This window comes from Castor canadensis, chromosome 7 (genome assembly GCF_047511655.1).
Source record: "Castor canadensis chromosome 7, mCasCan1.hap1v2, whole genome shotgun sequence".
Classification (NCBI taxonomy): domain Eukaryota; kingdom Metazoa; phylum Chordata; class Mammalia; order Rodentia; family Castoridae; genus Castor; species Castor canadensis.
The window spans coordinates 80496098-80509729 of NC_133392.1; the positions used below are offsets into that span (position 1 = coordinate 80496098).

The following is a 13632-nucleotide window of genomic DNA, read 5'->3' on the forward strand; positions in this document are numbered from 1 at the left end:
TTTAAACTCACGGTGACAGATGGATATCCTATTGGTCTTCTCTCCTTCAGAAATTTTGGGAGCTATCCAGACAAATCCATGAGTTCATGACATGGACGCAGGTAGAGTGTCCCTTTGAGAAGGACAAGAAGATTCAGAGTTACCTGCTTACGGCGCCCATCTACAGCGAGGAAGGTGAGGGCTGCCTCTCAGGCAGAACTCCCCCCTCACTAGATGTATAGTTGCCCTGATGCCCCACCAGGTCCCTCACCTTCTCGGGGTCACCCTGGGCCTTGGGCTGCTCAGCTCACGGGGTGTGTGTGAGGGCAGGTGGTGGGCTGATGATGTGAAAGAGGATAGAAGAGAGTCGAAAGGAGGAAGCACCCAGAATCCCCGGACAGGCAGCCTGAGCGCCCTTCCTGGCAGATACTGCATGTGGCCCAGCCAGAGGTCATGGTCCCTTTGTTCCTGGCCTAGTCACACTCCTGGGAGCGATAACCAGGTGCAGTCCACCCATGGGGGCGTGGGTCTCAGGGGCTTTCCTGTCCCTTAGCTCTCTTCATCGCCTCCTTTGAAAGCGAAGGCCCTGAGAACCACATGGAAAAGGACAGCTGGAAGGCCCTCAGGTAGGAGGCACCAGGACACCTGCACCTAGAGAAAGGGAGAGGGGCTGGGGTGGGTATGAAGGATCTGTCCTTCCTAAAGGAGTCCAGGTCAGTGGGAGACTGAGGACTGGGTCTCAATCCCAGCCCTTTCCTTATGGGCCTGTCCTCTGCCTGCTCTGGGGGGCTGACTGTGGCCCTGTCTCCCTTCCACCTCCAGGACCACTCTCCTTAACAGAGCCTGAGGATGCAGCCTGCAGACACCAGAGGAAGCACATGCCAACGGAGTCTGGATCTTGATTAATGTGGGTTGAGATGAGGAGGCCTCACTGGTTGGGGTCCATTTTGTATATAACTTTTATGAAAAAGAAAATGGTAATTATTTCTGCATCAACCTTTGGCACTTATGAAGCTTTTTGTTTATTTTAAATAACAGGGCGGGGCCCTGCTTTGGGGAGGGTGGGGAAAGAGTGTCATGGGAGATGGTATCCATGATAACATCTTATTCTAATGAAATGTAGATTTTTATTTTCTACTTTTGATTATTAACATCTTACGAAAAAAAAATATTTAAAAAAAAAAACCAACCAAAATCAACAAGAGCCCTGCCTGCTCGGACGCCTCTCCAGCCAGTGTCTCTGATGTCGGGGTTAGTGCCTTAGAGAGTACTGGGGATCTGGTCTTCCTGCTCCATGGTCCAGCGGCAGCTAGCTCTGCCCTGGGCGGCAAGACGCCTGCCCTCCACAGCCCAGGCTGCAGGTTCCCCGGAAAGGGCTGGGTGGCAGGGAGGTCTTACGTGCGCACTTCTGGAAAGGAACCTTTGAGTACGGGCTTTCCAAAGTTTACATTTTTATTTTCCTTTATCAGGGATTTATGGGGTTGGGAGGGGCGGGGGACACCTGGCAGCATATTTTCTGTAAGAACGTGTCTGGCAAATTGTTCTTTAAATTGGGTTTTGTAAATGAGAAAAATCTAAGCTGATGTAGGGAGGGAGTCAGTATTCAGGGCTGTCATTGAAAGACACACTGAGCTGGGATGAAGAGAACACAAAGTAGACTTGGGGATGGGAACACTGAAAGCTGTCCTTGAAACCCATGTACACAGGGAGAGGGGCCAGGCCCATATGCTAGCAGGTTGCCCTTCCCTCCCTCTGGTAGGAGGCCCCGGATTGGGATTGGAAATGGAAACTTACCCAGGCCACACTGCTGGAGCCCTTCAGATCAAACTGCCCTACACTGGGAGGTATTTTTCTACACCCAAACAGGACTATACTCCATTTTCCATGTCTGACTTCCTGGCGTGAACCCTGGGCCTTACTGACTGTAGGACAGGACAGCTCTCACCCTCAGAAAGCCAGAGGTATCCACACTGACTGTCTCCCTGGAGGGAGTGCCTCACCCTGTCCCCCTCCGCATGTCAGGCTTTGGCAGAGCCGTGGGTCAGGATGCCTGAACTGCAAAGACTGCTTGGGTACAAACTTCCAGAGCTCCGAGGGAGAAGCCTGGATGAGGGGCCAGGCCTTGGAGAGAGGTGAGGCAGATGCCATCCTCGGCCCGGGAGCAGAAGTCACACTGTATTGTCACAGTGGGTTTGCACTTTCCAGACATTCTAGCTAGTATGGATTGTATATTGATCGTACATATTGCTTTGTTTATGTCTTTGAGATAAAGGCTAAAAACTTGAGAGTATATATTTGGAATACAATGTTAGAACATTTTCTGTATGTGTGTTAAAGAGCCTTCAGTCCATGCGTGCCTCACGGATCACCAGTTCTAGTACCTACTTGACAGTGTCTGTGTTTGCTACTTTTCCCAACTTGATACGCACCCTGAGTTTGCTGTTCTGGTATTTGGCGATGACCTCTGAGTGTAAAGCTGTACGTACTGCAGGGTGTCTTTTGGAGTGACTGGATGTACTTGCATCAATAAAAGACCATGTTGCTCCCCTCCCCTTGCCTCCTGTGCCGTGTGACTGTAAACCTAGGCTAGGGAGGAGGAGGGGATTGAAGGGACCACTACCAGTTTCCAACAGGGACATGGCAAGGAACTTCTGTCTGCCACTGGACAACCAACAAAGGGCTTTTCTAATGCGTAATTAAAGACTAGAAAAGGCTACACAGGACCAGTGTTCTATTTCTGCCTTCCTCAAAACTGCCTCCCAAGTGATGTCACTGGCACTGTGGTGTTGGTAATATAAGTTGGGGACACCTAGGTAAACAAGCTCAAAGACCCCTTCACTGTAGGACTGGTCAGAATCTCTCATCTGTGGGCTGGCAGGCACGTTGTGGGTAGACGAGCTTGGGCAACACTTGCTACAATTTCCTGCAGTGCATTCTGCTGGAGGCAGGTCAGATGGGGTACTTTGTTATAATGAGTCACATTTAAGAGCACTGAGGTGGGGAAGACTGAGGGGCACACAAGAACTTGGGAAACTGATGGGAAAGAACTGAAGCACCTAAACAGGAAGCTGAGGTCCTTGCTTCTCTAGTGGCCCAGGCTGGGTGAGGTCTTCACTACGGCTCTCACTGAGCTAACCCTGCACTTTTTTTTTTTTTTTTTGGTGGCACTGGGAATTAGACCCAGGGCCTCACACATGCTAGGCAAGTGCTCTACCACTTGACCACATCCTTTTGATTTCTAATTTTTTTTGAGATAGGGTCTTTGCCCAGGCTGAACTTGAACTCATGATGCTCCTGCCTCTGTCTCCCAAGTAGCTGGACTCACAGGCATGTACCACCATGCCTGACACTGCTCATTTGAATGATGTCCGGTGTCTGATGTTCCACAGGACCAGCACTGCTCAATAGGAAGCTTCCAGCGTGACAGGTGCTCTGCAGCTGTGGCAGTGTGTGCTGAAATGTAGCTGGTGCCCCAGGAGCTATGAATCTAGCTGGAGTTTGAACTGGTAGCCACAGTGATGGACAGAGGCCAGGCCACTCCTCTAGTGCCTGGTGGGGTGGACGGCACTGACAGGTACTCAGATGTTTGTGGAGCACACATGGACACCTGTGAGGATGCCTAAGGTTTGGATAAATGACTTTTAGGTCTTTCAGTCCAATGGCATTCTTCGTTTCCTTGTCAAGTTATTTGTGGAAGTTTCACCTACCTTAACTAAAAAAAACAGCATGTAATTAGGTCTGTGCCTTGGGGATGAGTCATTTGGCCAGCAGTGGTGCCACCCTTAACTCATAGGGTAGCTCCTCCGGAGCGGTGGTTCTCAGTGCCAGGCCAGCCGCAGCACTGTCCCTGGGAAACAAAACATGTATTCTCAGAACCCAGCCTCACCTTCAGAATCACAAACTGCATGCCCAGAAAAGCTGGATAATCACGTGTGAGAAGCTCTGCATGGTGAGGGGCTGTGTATGAGCTCCTGCCTGTCCTAAAAGTCCACCTCACCTGGATGCCCTCTACTCACACATCAAACTTTCATGTGCTCACTCACGCCACGTAACTGTGCCTCTCACCTAGGAGAGCCCCTGTGAGTGACAACTGTGCTCCGATCACCCCTGGCCTGTCATTCTGATACTCTGATGTTCTGGTCCCAGCTCTTATGTAGCTCTGTCAGGTGAGCAGCAGGTGGGTAGGTCCTCATGCTACCTGTGAGGCCCGACCATCACCTCTCACCTCACCTTTCAGGAACAGAACTGTATTGGAGCGCCAGATGTACAGACAGATGAGCCAAGTAGACACCAGGCAGATCACTCATGGCACAATTTTTGCACCCACACATAAATGTGTGCTGTGTTCCTTATGGAGGCCAATGAGGCAACAGTGAGGAGTTGAGGGCTAAACTCCTGGAGTTGAGTCCTAGTCTCCAGCTGCCAGCCAAAGGTGCTTAAACAAGTTATTCACCTATTAAACCTCAGTTTTCTCAGGATTAAAAGTGCATCATGATTTTTCTCCACCTGAGGGGCTGGAACAGTGAATTATGCCCAATGAAAAACAGCTCTTTGCCCACAGGGAGTCACAGTTCTCAGGACCCATGAAACAGGCTGACGGTAAGCACCCTTCTCACAGGAACACAGACATACTAACACCACCAAAGAGCCAGTTCATTGTGAAATTCAACCGGTATGCAAACTTATATGGGAAAAAAAAAACCCAAAGTTTGAGTTAAAATTAGTTTCTAAAGGCAAGCACCCACAGGCCAATTTAGATCATGTTAACATAATTTCTATCTTTGTTCTCAAAAAGGAAGTCAAGATACTGTGAGGAAGGTGAGGGGCTGCCAAAAAATCCTACAAGTATCTTAACCAGGACACTTGGACACTTCAACAACAAAGCTGAGTAAACTGTATGAGGGCACAGGAATGCACGCTGTGCACCTGCCCATTTCTGGACCATGAAAGACTTAAGTGCTTGCTTGCTGAAAACAACCAAAAAAGTTGTATGAGCTTCACAGAAACACAGAGAAGACAGGGAAGCTCTGAAGTCAGCTTTTGACCCGAGGGCAGAGAACATGAGCTTCCATTTTCAGTCCACAGGAGGATGAAAAGTCCAGAGCCTTCTCAGAAAAGGATCAAATAGGAGACACAGTCCATAAAGCTGAAATCTCAAAGAACCATCCCTCAGTGTAGCGATGGGCTTGAAATAAAATGCTCATTCCAAACCCTACCAAAGAGGCTGAGGAAAACTGTTTTGAATGCAGGCAGGGAAACCGACCCCTGTTAACTTACAACTTCCCATCAGTGAGCTCTACAGAGTTTTGCAGCCTGTATCACACTGGCCCAACACCTTTTAAGTTAAGGATTTAGCTTATATGGCCCAGAACTGGCACTGCCTTTAAGTACCCAGCAGAGGCGAATGCTTGACCTATGTTAGAAATAAGAGCCCTGAAGACTGCTGGGGTCACAATTGAAGACACAGAAACAATTGTCTTGGCAAGGCAAAACTTAACTTCTGCAGAAGGGTGCACAGGCACACAGGCACAACGAGCATGCAAAGTAGACCACAGGTCCGCATTTTAATTCCTGATGCAGTGGGGCCCTGCCTCCTTTACTCAGATTGACTGAGTTTGGGTGCACAATCTGCTCATGACTGGTTAATGCCACATTTGGATTTTGGGGGTGGGGTAGGTAGCAATTTCCGAGCCAAAACAGCTTAGTGAACAGAGAAACCAGAACCGCAAGCAGCTAAGATGGTAACACACTTTGATAGAAAAGACTATTTTCTTCACATATATTCCAGTTTTTAAAAGTCTCTCCTTAGCTTTGTCTACACTTTGGTTAAACCTGTATGTTGGATTTAACTTAAATTCAGCTGTTGTAGTTTTCATTTCTAGATGATCTATTTTGGTTCTTTTCCAAATCTGGTCATAATTTGGAAGAAATGACCTGAAGGCAACACTGAGAGAACAAAAGAATTGGAAAATAAGTTCATGAGACATGGCGGATGCCACAGCAGATTTAATACGTTATTGGAATTATAGAAGAATGAGGTAGAGGATATTTGAAAATACAACAGGTGAGAAATTTTCAGAACTGATAAAAGACAATACAAGGAGCCCAAGAATCTTGAGCAAGTGAGGGAAAATCAAATAAACACACAGATGTTGATACAGAACAAAAACGAAGAGGAGACAACCAGAGGAAAAGAACACAGATTACTTTCAAAGGAGGGCCAACTGTTAAGCTGATGTCCACAGCAGAAATAACTGAAGCCAGGAGACAGTATAATAATATCCATGCGGCTAAAAGAAAAATAATCGTCAGCTTACCACTCTCTTCAAAAATGTATTTTCAAAGATAAACTAAAATGGAGTTTCCTATCAGTAGATCTTCACCAAAAGAAATTCTAAAGAATGAATCTTAACTCTTACTGTAATCCACATACAAAAATTATTTCTGGATGGATTACAGATATAAATTTGAAAGGCAATACAAGAAATTGTCTAAAAGAAAACATAAAAATTTCTTCTGTATTTTGGATTAGGCAAAGGTTTCTTCAATTAGACACCAAAATCATTATCCGCAAAAGAAAGAAAACTGATGAAATGAACCTTATTAGAATTAGTGATTTTTATTAGCAAGCTACCATTAAGACATAAAGAGAAGTTATTTGAAATATATGAATGTCACAAAGGTCTCAAATCCAGAAGATAGAAGTAATTCACACACAGGCCAATTTTTAAAAAGGCAAAAAAAAAAAAAAACAAAAACCTTTGGCTATTTAATAAAAGAGGATGGCGAGATGGCTAATAACCATATGATAAGGCCCTCAACACCATTTCCCTGATAAACTATATTAAAACCAAAATAAGGCAACTGTACACAACTACCAGCGATTCAAATTAAAGTCTTAAAACATGAAGACTACCATGTAGGGAGCAACTGATACCTCAGACGCAGCTGATGAGGGTCAGTAATTTTATTATGTTTATTTTTTGGATGGCACTGGGGTTTGAACTCAGGGCCTCAGGCTTGTTAAGCAGGCACTCTAACACTTGAGAATTGAAAATAATTTGGCAATCTGGCAAAGATGATCAGGAAAAACCTGATGGCACAAAATAGTACCAGGAAGGAAGAGAGCAAGTCTCTACAGATCCTGTACACATTACACAGGAGACAGAAGAATACTGCAACAACTGTGTGCATTTCATCTAAATGCTCTTATTAGTCAGTACAATTTACCCCTAAATCATCCAAAAAAAAAAAAATAGAAAATCTGAAGAGCAGTGTAATCATTAAATAAATTGAACCAAAAATTTGTTTAAAAAATTCTCACCATAGAAAAGTTTATGCCCAGGTGTCTTTTATGCTGTTATGCCAAATATTCATTGAAGGAATAATTCCAGTTTTACAAAACTTCTGGAGAAAAGAGTAGGAGAGAGCACCTGTAACATTTTTTCTGTGGGTGAGACAGGGTCCCAACTCTGCGGCCCAAGCTAGCCTTGAATTTGAGCTTTTGCCTCAGTCTCCTGAGTGTGAGGATTACAGGTGTGCACCACTACACCTGGCTCCCATAACTTATTTTATAAACTGACATAACCTTAATAGAAAAGTCCAGCGAGGCCGAGAAAGGGAAGTTACAGGCAACCTTCCTCATGAACACAGACAAAAACATCTAGAATATACACCATGCACACACACACCCATACAAACACACAGGGGTATATAAATGTGTGTTTATATGTATGAAACAAAATCCAGCAATGTAAAATAGGATAAAGTATCATGACTGATTGGAGTTTGCCCCAGGAATGCAGGAGTACTTCAGAAAATCTGCAACTCAATTAATCAACTTAACATGTTAAATAAGGAAAAAAGTGTTATGATCATCTCAACAGATGTAGTAAAAATATTTGATAAGTGTTCTTAAGCATGATAAAAACTCACCAAGTAATAGTTGAAGGCAATGTTTTTAGCCTGGTAAGGAGGTATTTACATCACCTGCACACGTACTTACAGATGAAAACACTAAACAGCAGCAGCACAGCATGGAGCCCACTATTACCACTTCCAAGAAACAAAATGAAAGGTCTAAAAATGGAAAATGAAACTTGATACCCAGAGGAGGGGAAGGACAAAGGGGTCTCTGGACTTCCCAATTTCTACGCAGTTCATAGGAACTTGAGATCCACGATGAAAAGCATTTCGAGGGGTCTCACAAAAAGGAGAATCTGATGAGATGAAAGTTTTTAGCAAGAATTTATTTTAGTAAAATGGGATAAAGTAAGGAGCTATAGAAAAAGGAAGAGCAAAGATTGGAATGCAGTTGGGGGTGCATGGAGCAGCTCAAAAATGGAGGTTTTGCCACAGGATATATATTTTTGAAGCTGGGAGAGACTACACTGGTCATCTAGCAACCCTTAATTATTAGAGGCAATGGGGTAGGATGGATTTATTTCCCAGAATATGGCTACCTTGTTATTATTCAAAGTAGTCTAGGTTTACTCAAAACACAGGGGCAATAGGTCTGAGTTTTAATACTCCCGTTTTCTAGACACACTCTTTAATTTTCTGTCTATCTACCTACTCAAGTAGCTTGTGGCTTCTTAACATGTAAAAGGCAGCAGACTTGCCTTTTGCTCCATCTCCCATTCTGTTCATTTCTTCAATGTCTGCCCTCATTTTTCAGCTTTATTTCACTTTTTAGTTCCGTTTTCATTCCTAAATCTGGCTTTTTAGTATTTTAATTTCCCTGGTCACCTCATCTATCTAAACTGCCTCACCCTGTCTCTCATAGATATATGGATAACAGGAAATATGTGAAAGAAACTAGAAAGTATAGCTGGGTGTGGTAGTACATGCCTGTAGTCCCAGCATTTGGGAGACTGAGGGAGAAGGAAGCAGAGTTTGAGCAGAAGGATGTAGAGTTTGAGGGCACAACCTGAGCTAGCTATATAGGGAAAAGAGAGAGAGAGAGAGAGAGAGAGAGAGAGAGAGAGAGAGCGAGCGAATGAATATATGAATGATCCTCTGCCTCTCAAGTGCTTAGATTATGAGCATGCACAACCACACCCAGGGTGGCAAGGTTTTTGGACACAAAATGAACATGCAAAAATCAATGATTTCTAGACATCAACAAGAGACAAAAATAAGTAAGAGACAGGTATAGTGGCATCAAAAATGCAAAAATCAAAATAATAACACATGAAAGTCCTCTGTGTGAATGTTATAAACTTAACTGAAAGACAATAAAGATACAACTACAGATACAGTACAAAGACCGTGAGTCTCCACATCATGAATGTCATTTCTTCTCAAATTGATCTTAATAGATTCAATGTAATTTATATAAAACCCAGAAAATTTTTTGAGACAAGTGTGTTCTAACATTTGTATGAAAGGACCAAAGTTACGAATAGTTGGGACCATCTTTAGGAGCTAGGTGAGGGGACAAGCTCTCCCAGATGCTGACTTTATAGACATAACAGGATTCAGAGCATGGAGTACTGGTGCAGTGATGGTCAGAAAGCCTCATGGCACAGAAGGGAGCTCATACACAGCTGAAAAATAAGCACATAAAAAGCTGCTCCACATTGTATGTTATCAGGGAAATACCACCTATTGGGATGCTCAACTCACAGACTTCTGACACCACCAATGCGGCAAGGATGTGGAACAATAGCCGGTGGGAATGTAAAATGGCACAGCCATTTTGTAAGACAGTTTGGTAGTTTCTTGCAAAATTAAACATACTCTTGCCATATGATCTAGCAATTGCACTCCTTAGTATTTGCCTGAAGAATTTAAAAACTGACATTTAAGTAAAAATCTGCATATGGATGTTTGCAGAAGTTTTATTCATAATTACCAAAACTGCAACACAGATGCCTATCAGCCGGTGAGTGGACAAGCTATGGCACATACACACAATGGAATATTACTCAACCCCAAAAGAAATGAGCTATCGAGCTACGAAAACACATGGAGGAACCTTAAATGGATATCGCTAAGTAAAAGAAGTGTCTATAAAAGCTACAGAGTATGTGACTCCAACTCTGACATTTTGGAAAATGCAAAACTATGAGGACAGTAATGAGATCAGTGGTTGCCAGGAGTTGGAGGGCAGAGGGGGAAGAATAAAAGAAACTGCTCAGTATGATACTCTCATAGTAGCCACATGTCACCACACATTAACTCATAGAGAACAGCGAAAGTGCACCCTAATGTAAGCTATGGACTTTGGGTGAAATCATGTGCCAGTGCAGCACCACCTGTACCAAATGCATCACTTTGGTGTGATACTGGTAATGGGGAAGGCTGTACATGCGTGTCAGCAGGGGTACAAGAGCCCCACCTTCCCCATGGACAGAGAACACGTTCCAAGACCCTCTAGGTGATGCCTGAAACCTTAGATAGTACTGAGTTCTCTATACATTGTTTTTCTTATACATTCATACCTATGATGAAGTTTAATTTACAAATTAGGCACAGTAAGAAATGAACAACAGAAAAACAGGACAATTATAACAATGTATTATGATAAAAATTATGCAATGTGGTCTCTCAAAATATAGTTACCACAATAGAGTAACAAACCTGGAAACAACACAAATATTTGTCAATAAAATAGCAGAATAAATACTGTAGTATATTCATACAATGGAATACTATTCAGTAATAAAAATGAACCAACTTTGAGATTAACATGGGTGAACCTCAAAAACATAATACTGAGTGGAAGCTAGAGAATATATAATGAAATAATAACATAAATTCAAATGCAGGCAAGATTAAACAGTATATTGGGTAGAGATACACACATAAAGGAAAACTATGAAGAAAAACAAGTGAAAAATTATCACAGAAATCAGATGGTGACTCTTATGGAAAGAGTGAGAGTATGTGAACCACAAGGTTGCACAGGGGCCAGTCACTGGTGATGTATCAACCTGGGAAGTGGTGTGCTAGTGTTTGTTGTTCTTTAAAGCACACAATTGCATATTATGTATTTTTCTGCACTTGTGATATTTCACAACAGAAATTAATTTGCCACATTTTCATTTAACTTTGGTAATAAAAATACTTTATTGATAGCACTTAATGTCAAAAACATAGTAATGTTTCCATTGTTTAGCTTCCATCTTTAAATTAAAAGCTAGTTTAAAAAATAGGAATAAGATAAAATTGATTTTTCTGAAAAAAATAAGCTACAAGTTACCTTTGCAAATACTTAAGGTATCTCATTTTAAATACCATAATTTATTGGTCTTCAATATAATAAATAACTGCATACAAAAGGAGACACTGGCTAGAATTATTTTGCAAACATACTACACATCTTAAAAAATACCCAAACACCACCCCAACTTAAAATTTGTAAGAATAGTATTGTAAAAATGGATTCATACAGCACCTGGAAATTTGGAGTTTGTAATATTTCAAGTGGTATGATTTATTGAGCAAAAAGAATAATGACTTTTTTTTTCTTCTGTGAATTTTCAGGGGTTATATACAAATAGTAGTCCCTTTTAAAATCCAATTAAGAAATTTATGTATGCCTTTCAGCTTATCTCCAATTTCCGGATCTAGCAACTGACCTAATGGTAAATGATCCATGTGGGATAAATACTAATAGTATATTCCTATCTGAATATAATTTCTTACTCATTTTGTCTCATTAATATAATTTATACTTCAACTAAAACAACATTCTGTCTGCAAGCAATTTCTCTAAAATAGACTGTAATTAAGATTTCCATTCAGACCACCTTCCTCTCTCCTTCCCTTTTCTCAAATCAGAGTTATCTTATGGTACCTCATTAAATTGTTTCTTTGCCTCCTCAATAAAACTGTATTTCAACTGAAAGTATAATAATGCAAATATCAGTGAACACTAACATTTTTGAAAATAAAGAAGAAATACACATGGATCCATGTTAAATAAGACAGTATGAAGCAACAAACAAAACTCATCTACACTGAGCCTCCTCAGGAAGGCCCTAAATGCATTTGGCTCATGTAAAATGATGCTCCCAGACAAAGCTAGTATATCCTGCATGCTAGCATAATTAAATGCTCTGCTTAAAATTCTTCCACATTTACTTCTGTTTTAAATAGTGAACAGCAACTTTGACTAATTCTGAACACAATAATGTAATAACATATTAATATGTATAGTCATAACACTATATATATATATGCATGTATATATATGCATATATATGTGAATTTTTTCTTTTTCTTTTTCCTTTCTTTTGAGACAAGATCTCGATTCTCCTGCCTCAGTTTCCCAAGTGCTGGGACTGTAGCTGTGTACCATCACATCTGGCTTAACACATTTTATTTTTAACCAAGCCACAGATTCTAACCTATTTTCTAGTATTATCTATTTGTTTAAAAACAGACATTCAGGGGCTAAGCAACAGTAAGTTAAGGGGTTTTGATTTCTCCCTTCTCTAGCTTGACTGGGGATTTCAGGTATATCATTTAATTACCTTCTACTTCAGGGAGAAAGGATTCTTCACACTGTCAACCAAAGCTTTCATCTACAAATGAAGCAGGGGACCAACTTAGCAGTCAGCAGGTGACGATTCCTGTCCATGCATCATGTCTAACACTATGTCCCTTCTGACCAACCCATCATCACCTATAATTCCGTCCCTCCAACCAGACGCAATCACCTGTGGGAGGCCATCCCACATGCAATGTGAACATGGGCATCTGGCAGACAAACGCCAAACAACCTTTGGGACAAACATCAGATTTCATTCTGTCAACTGTCCCATGGTGCAGAATTTGTGCAAAACAGGCTCTGCATTGAAGCACTTGGTTTTTATTTCTTATATTAAGTTGATCTGCTAAAGTAATGTCAGAAAGAACATGAAAAATAAACATGTCTTCTCTGAAGAGGCACAGCATCTGGAACTGGAATTAAGGCTAAATAAATAGTGCTGGTTTGTGGTTCAGACTGCGATGTGTTAATGACTACATCAACCAATGGCCTCACTGTTTGTCCTGTATGCCTGCTTATGAAGATGCCTCTCTATTTCCTCCCTGAAGACCATCATTCCCAGGTGGGAGTGGGAGGCCTCGTTCATGGCTTTGGACTGGATGCACATGCGGTACTGCTCGGGGGTCAACTCATCTGCACAGTGTTTCTCATGCCACAGGTGGAAAAGACCAGGAACTGGAGTCCGAATCACGATTAAGTCACCGTGCAAGTATTTTCGATAAAGATGAACATCTTCTCCACCCCAGCCTTTCACTTCCATGTCAAATCCACCTGTGGGATCAAAATTGAAACTGTAAGTCACTGCCCGACAGCCAGAAAACAAGCAAGCATTGTACAGATTTAAATGTTTTGCTTCAAATGAGATAGCACGGTACAGCACAAAGGTGTCAATGTAGACAGCTGACTTCCTACTCTGAAGTCTAGTTACCAGCTGATGATATGTAGACTCTGGAGGCAAAGGTCAGGTGCAGAGAGCATCAAGATGAAGAAGTTAAGTATTTGGGAACATTTGATAAAGCTTCAAAGTTTCATAGAAAGTCAAATAAAGGAGAAGGAAATACAAATCACACACTCTTATCACCCTTAATTCCCCAATTTTTTGGGAAAATAAGACTTTTTCTGGATGACAGAAAACTCTCCAGAGAGGAAAAAGA

The 13632-nt window shown here is 42.0% G+C and overlaps 2 protein-coding genes across 7 annotated transcripts in view; one reads left to right on the forward strand and one right to left on the reverse strand.

Moving 5' to 3' along the window:
- The window catches only part of Rasgef1a (RasGEF domain family member 1A), a 66953-nt gene extending 64424 nt beyond the window's left edge, over window positions 1-2529 (forward strand). For all 3 annotated transcript variants that reach the window (XM_074079473.1, XM_074079472.1, XM_020183278.2), the window contains exons 11-13: window positions 51-174; window positions 533-605; window positions 802-2529. In XM_074079473.1, coding sequence (XP_073935574.1) covers window positions 51-174; window positions 533-605; window positions 802-826 — 222 coding nt within the window. In that variant the 3' untranslated portion in view covers window positions 827-2529. The remainder of the gene's footprint in view (window positions 1-50; window positions 175-532; window positions 606-801) is intronic.
- Window positions 2530-10484: 7955 nt separating this feature from the next.
- Window positions 10485-13632, reverse strand: part of Csgalnact2 (chondroitin sulfate N-acetylgalactosaminyltransferase 2) — a 46818-nt gene continuing 43670 nt past the window's right edge. For 2 of the 4 annotated variants that reach the window (XM_074079468.1, XM_020183279.2), the window contains one exon: window positions 10485-13249. In XM_074079468.1, coding sequence (XP_073935569.1) covers window positions 12957-13249 — 293 coding nt within the window. In that variant the 3' untranslated portion in view covers window positions 10485-12956. The remainder of the gene's footprint in view (window positions 13250-13632) is intronic. The other 2 variants (XM_074079469.1, XM_074079470.1) reach the window with 2 other exon arrangements.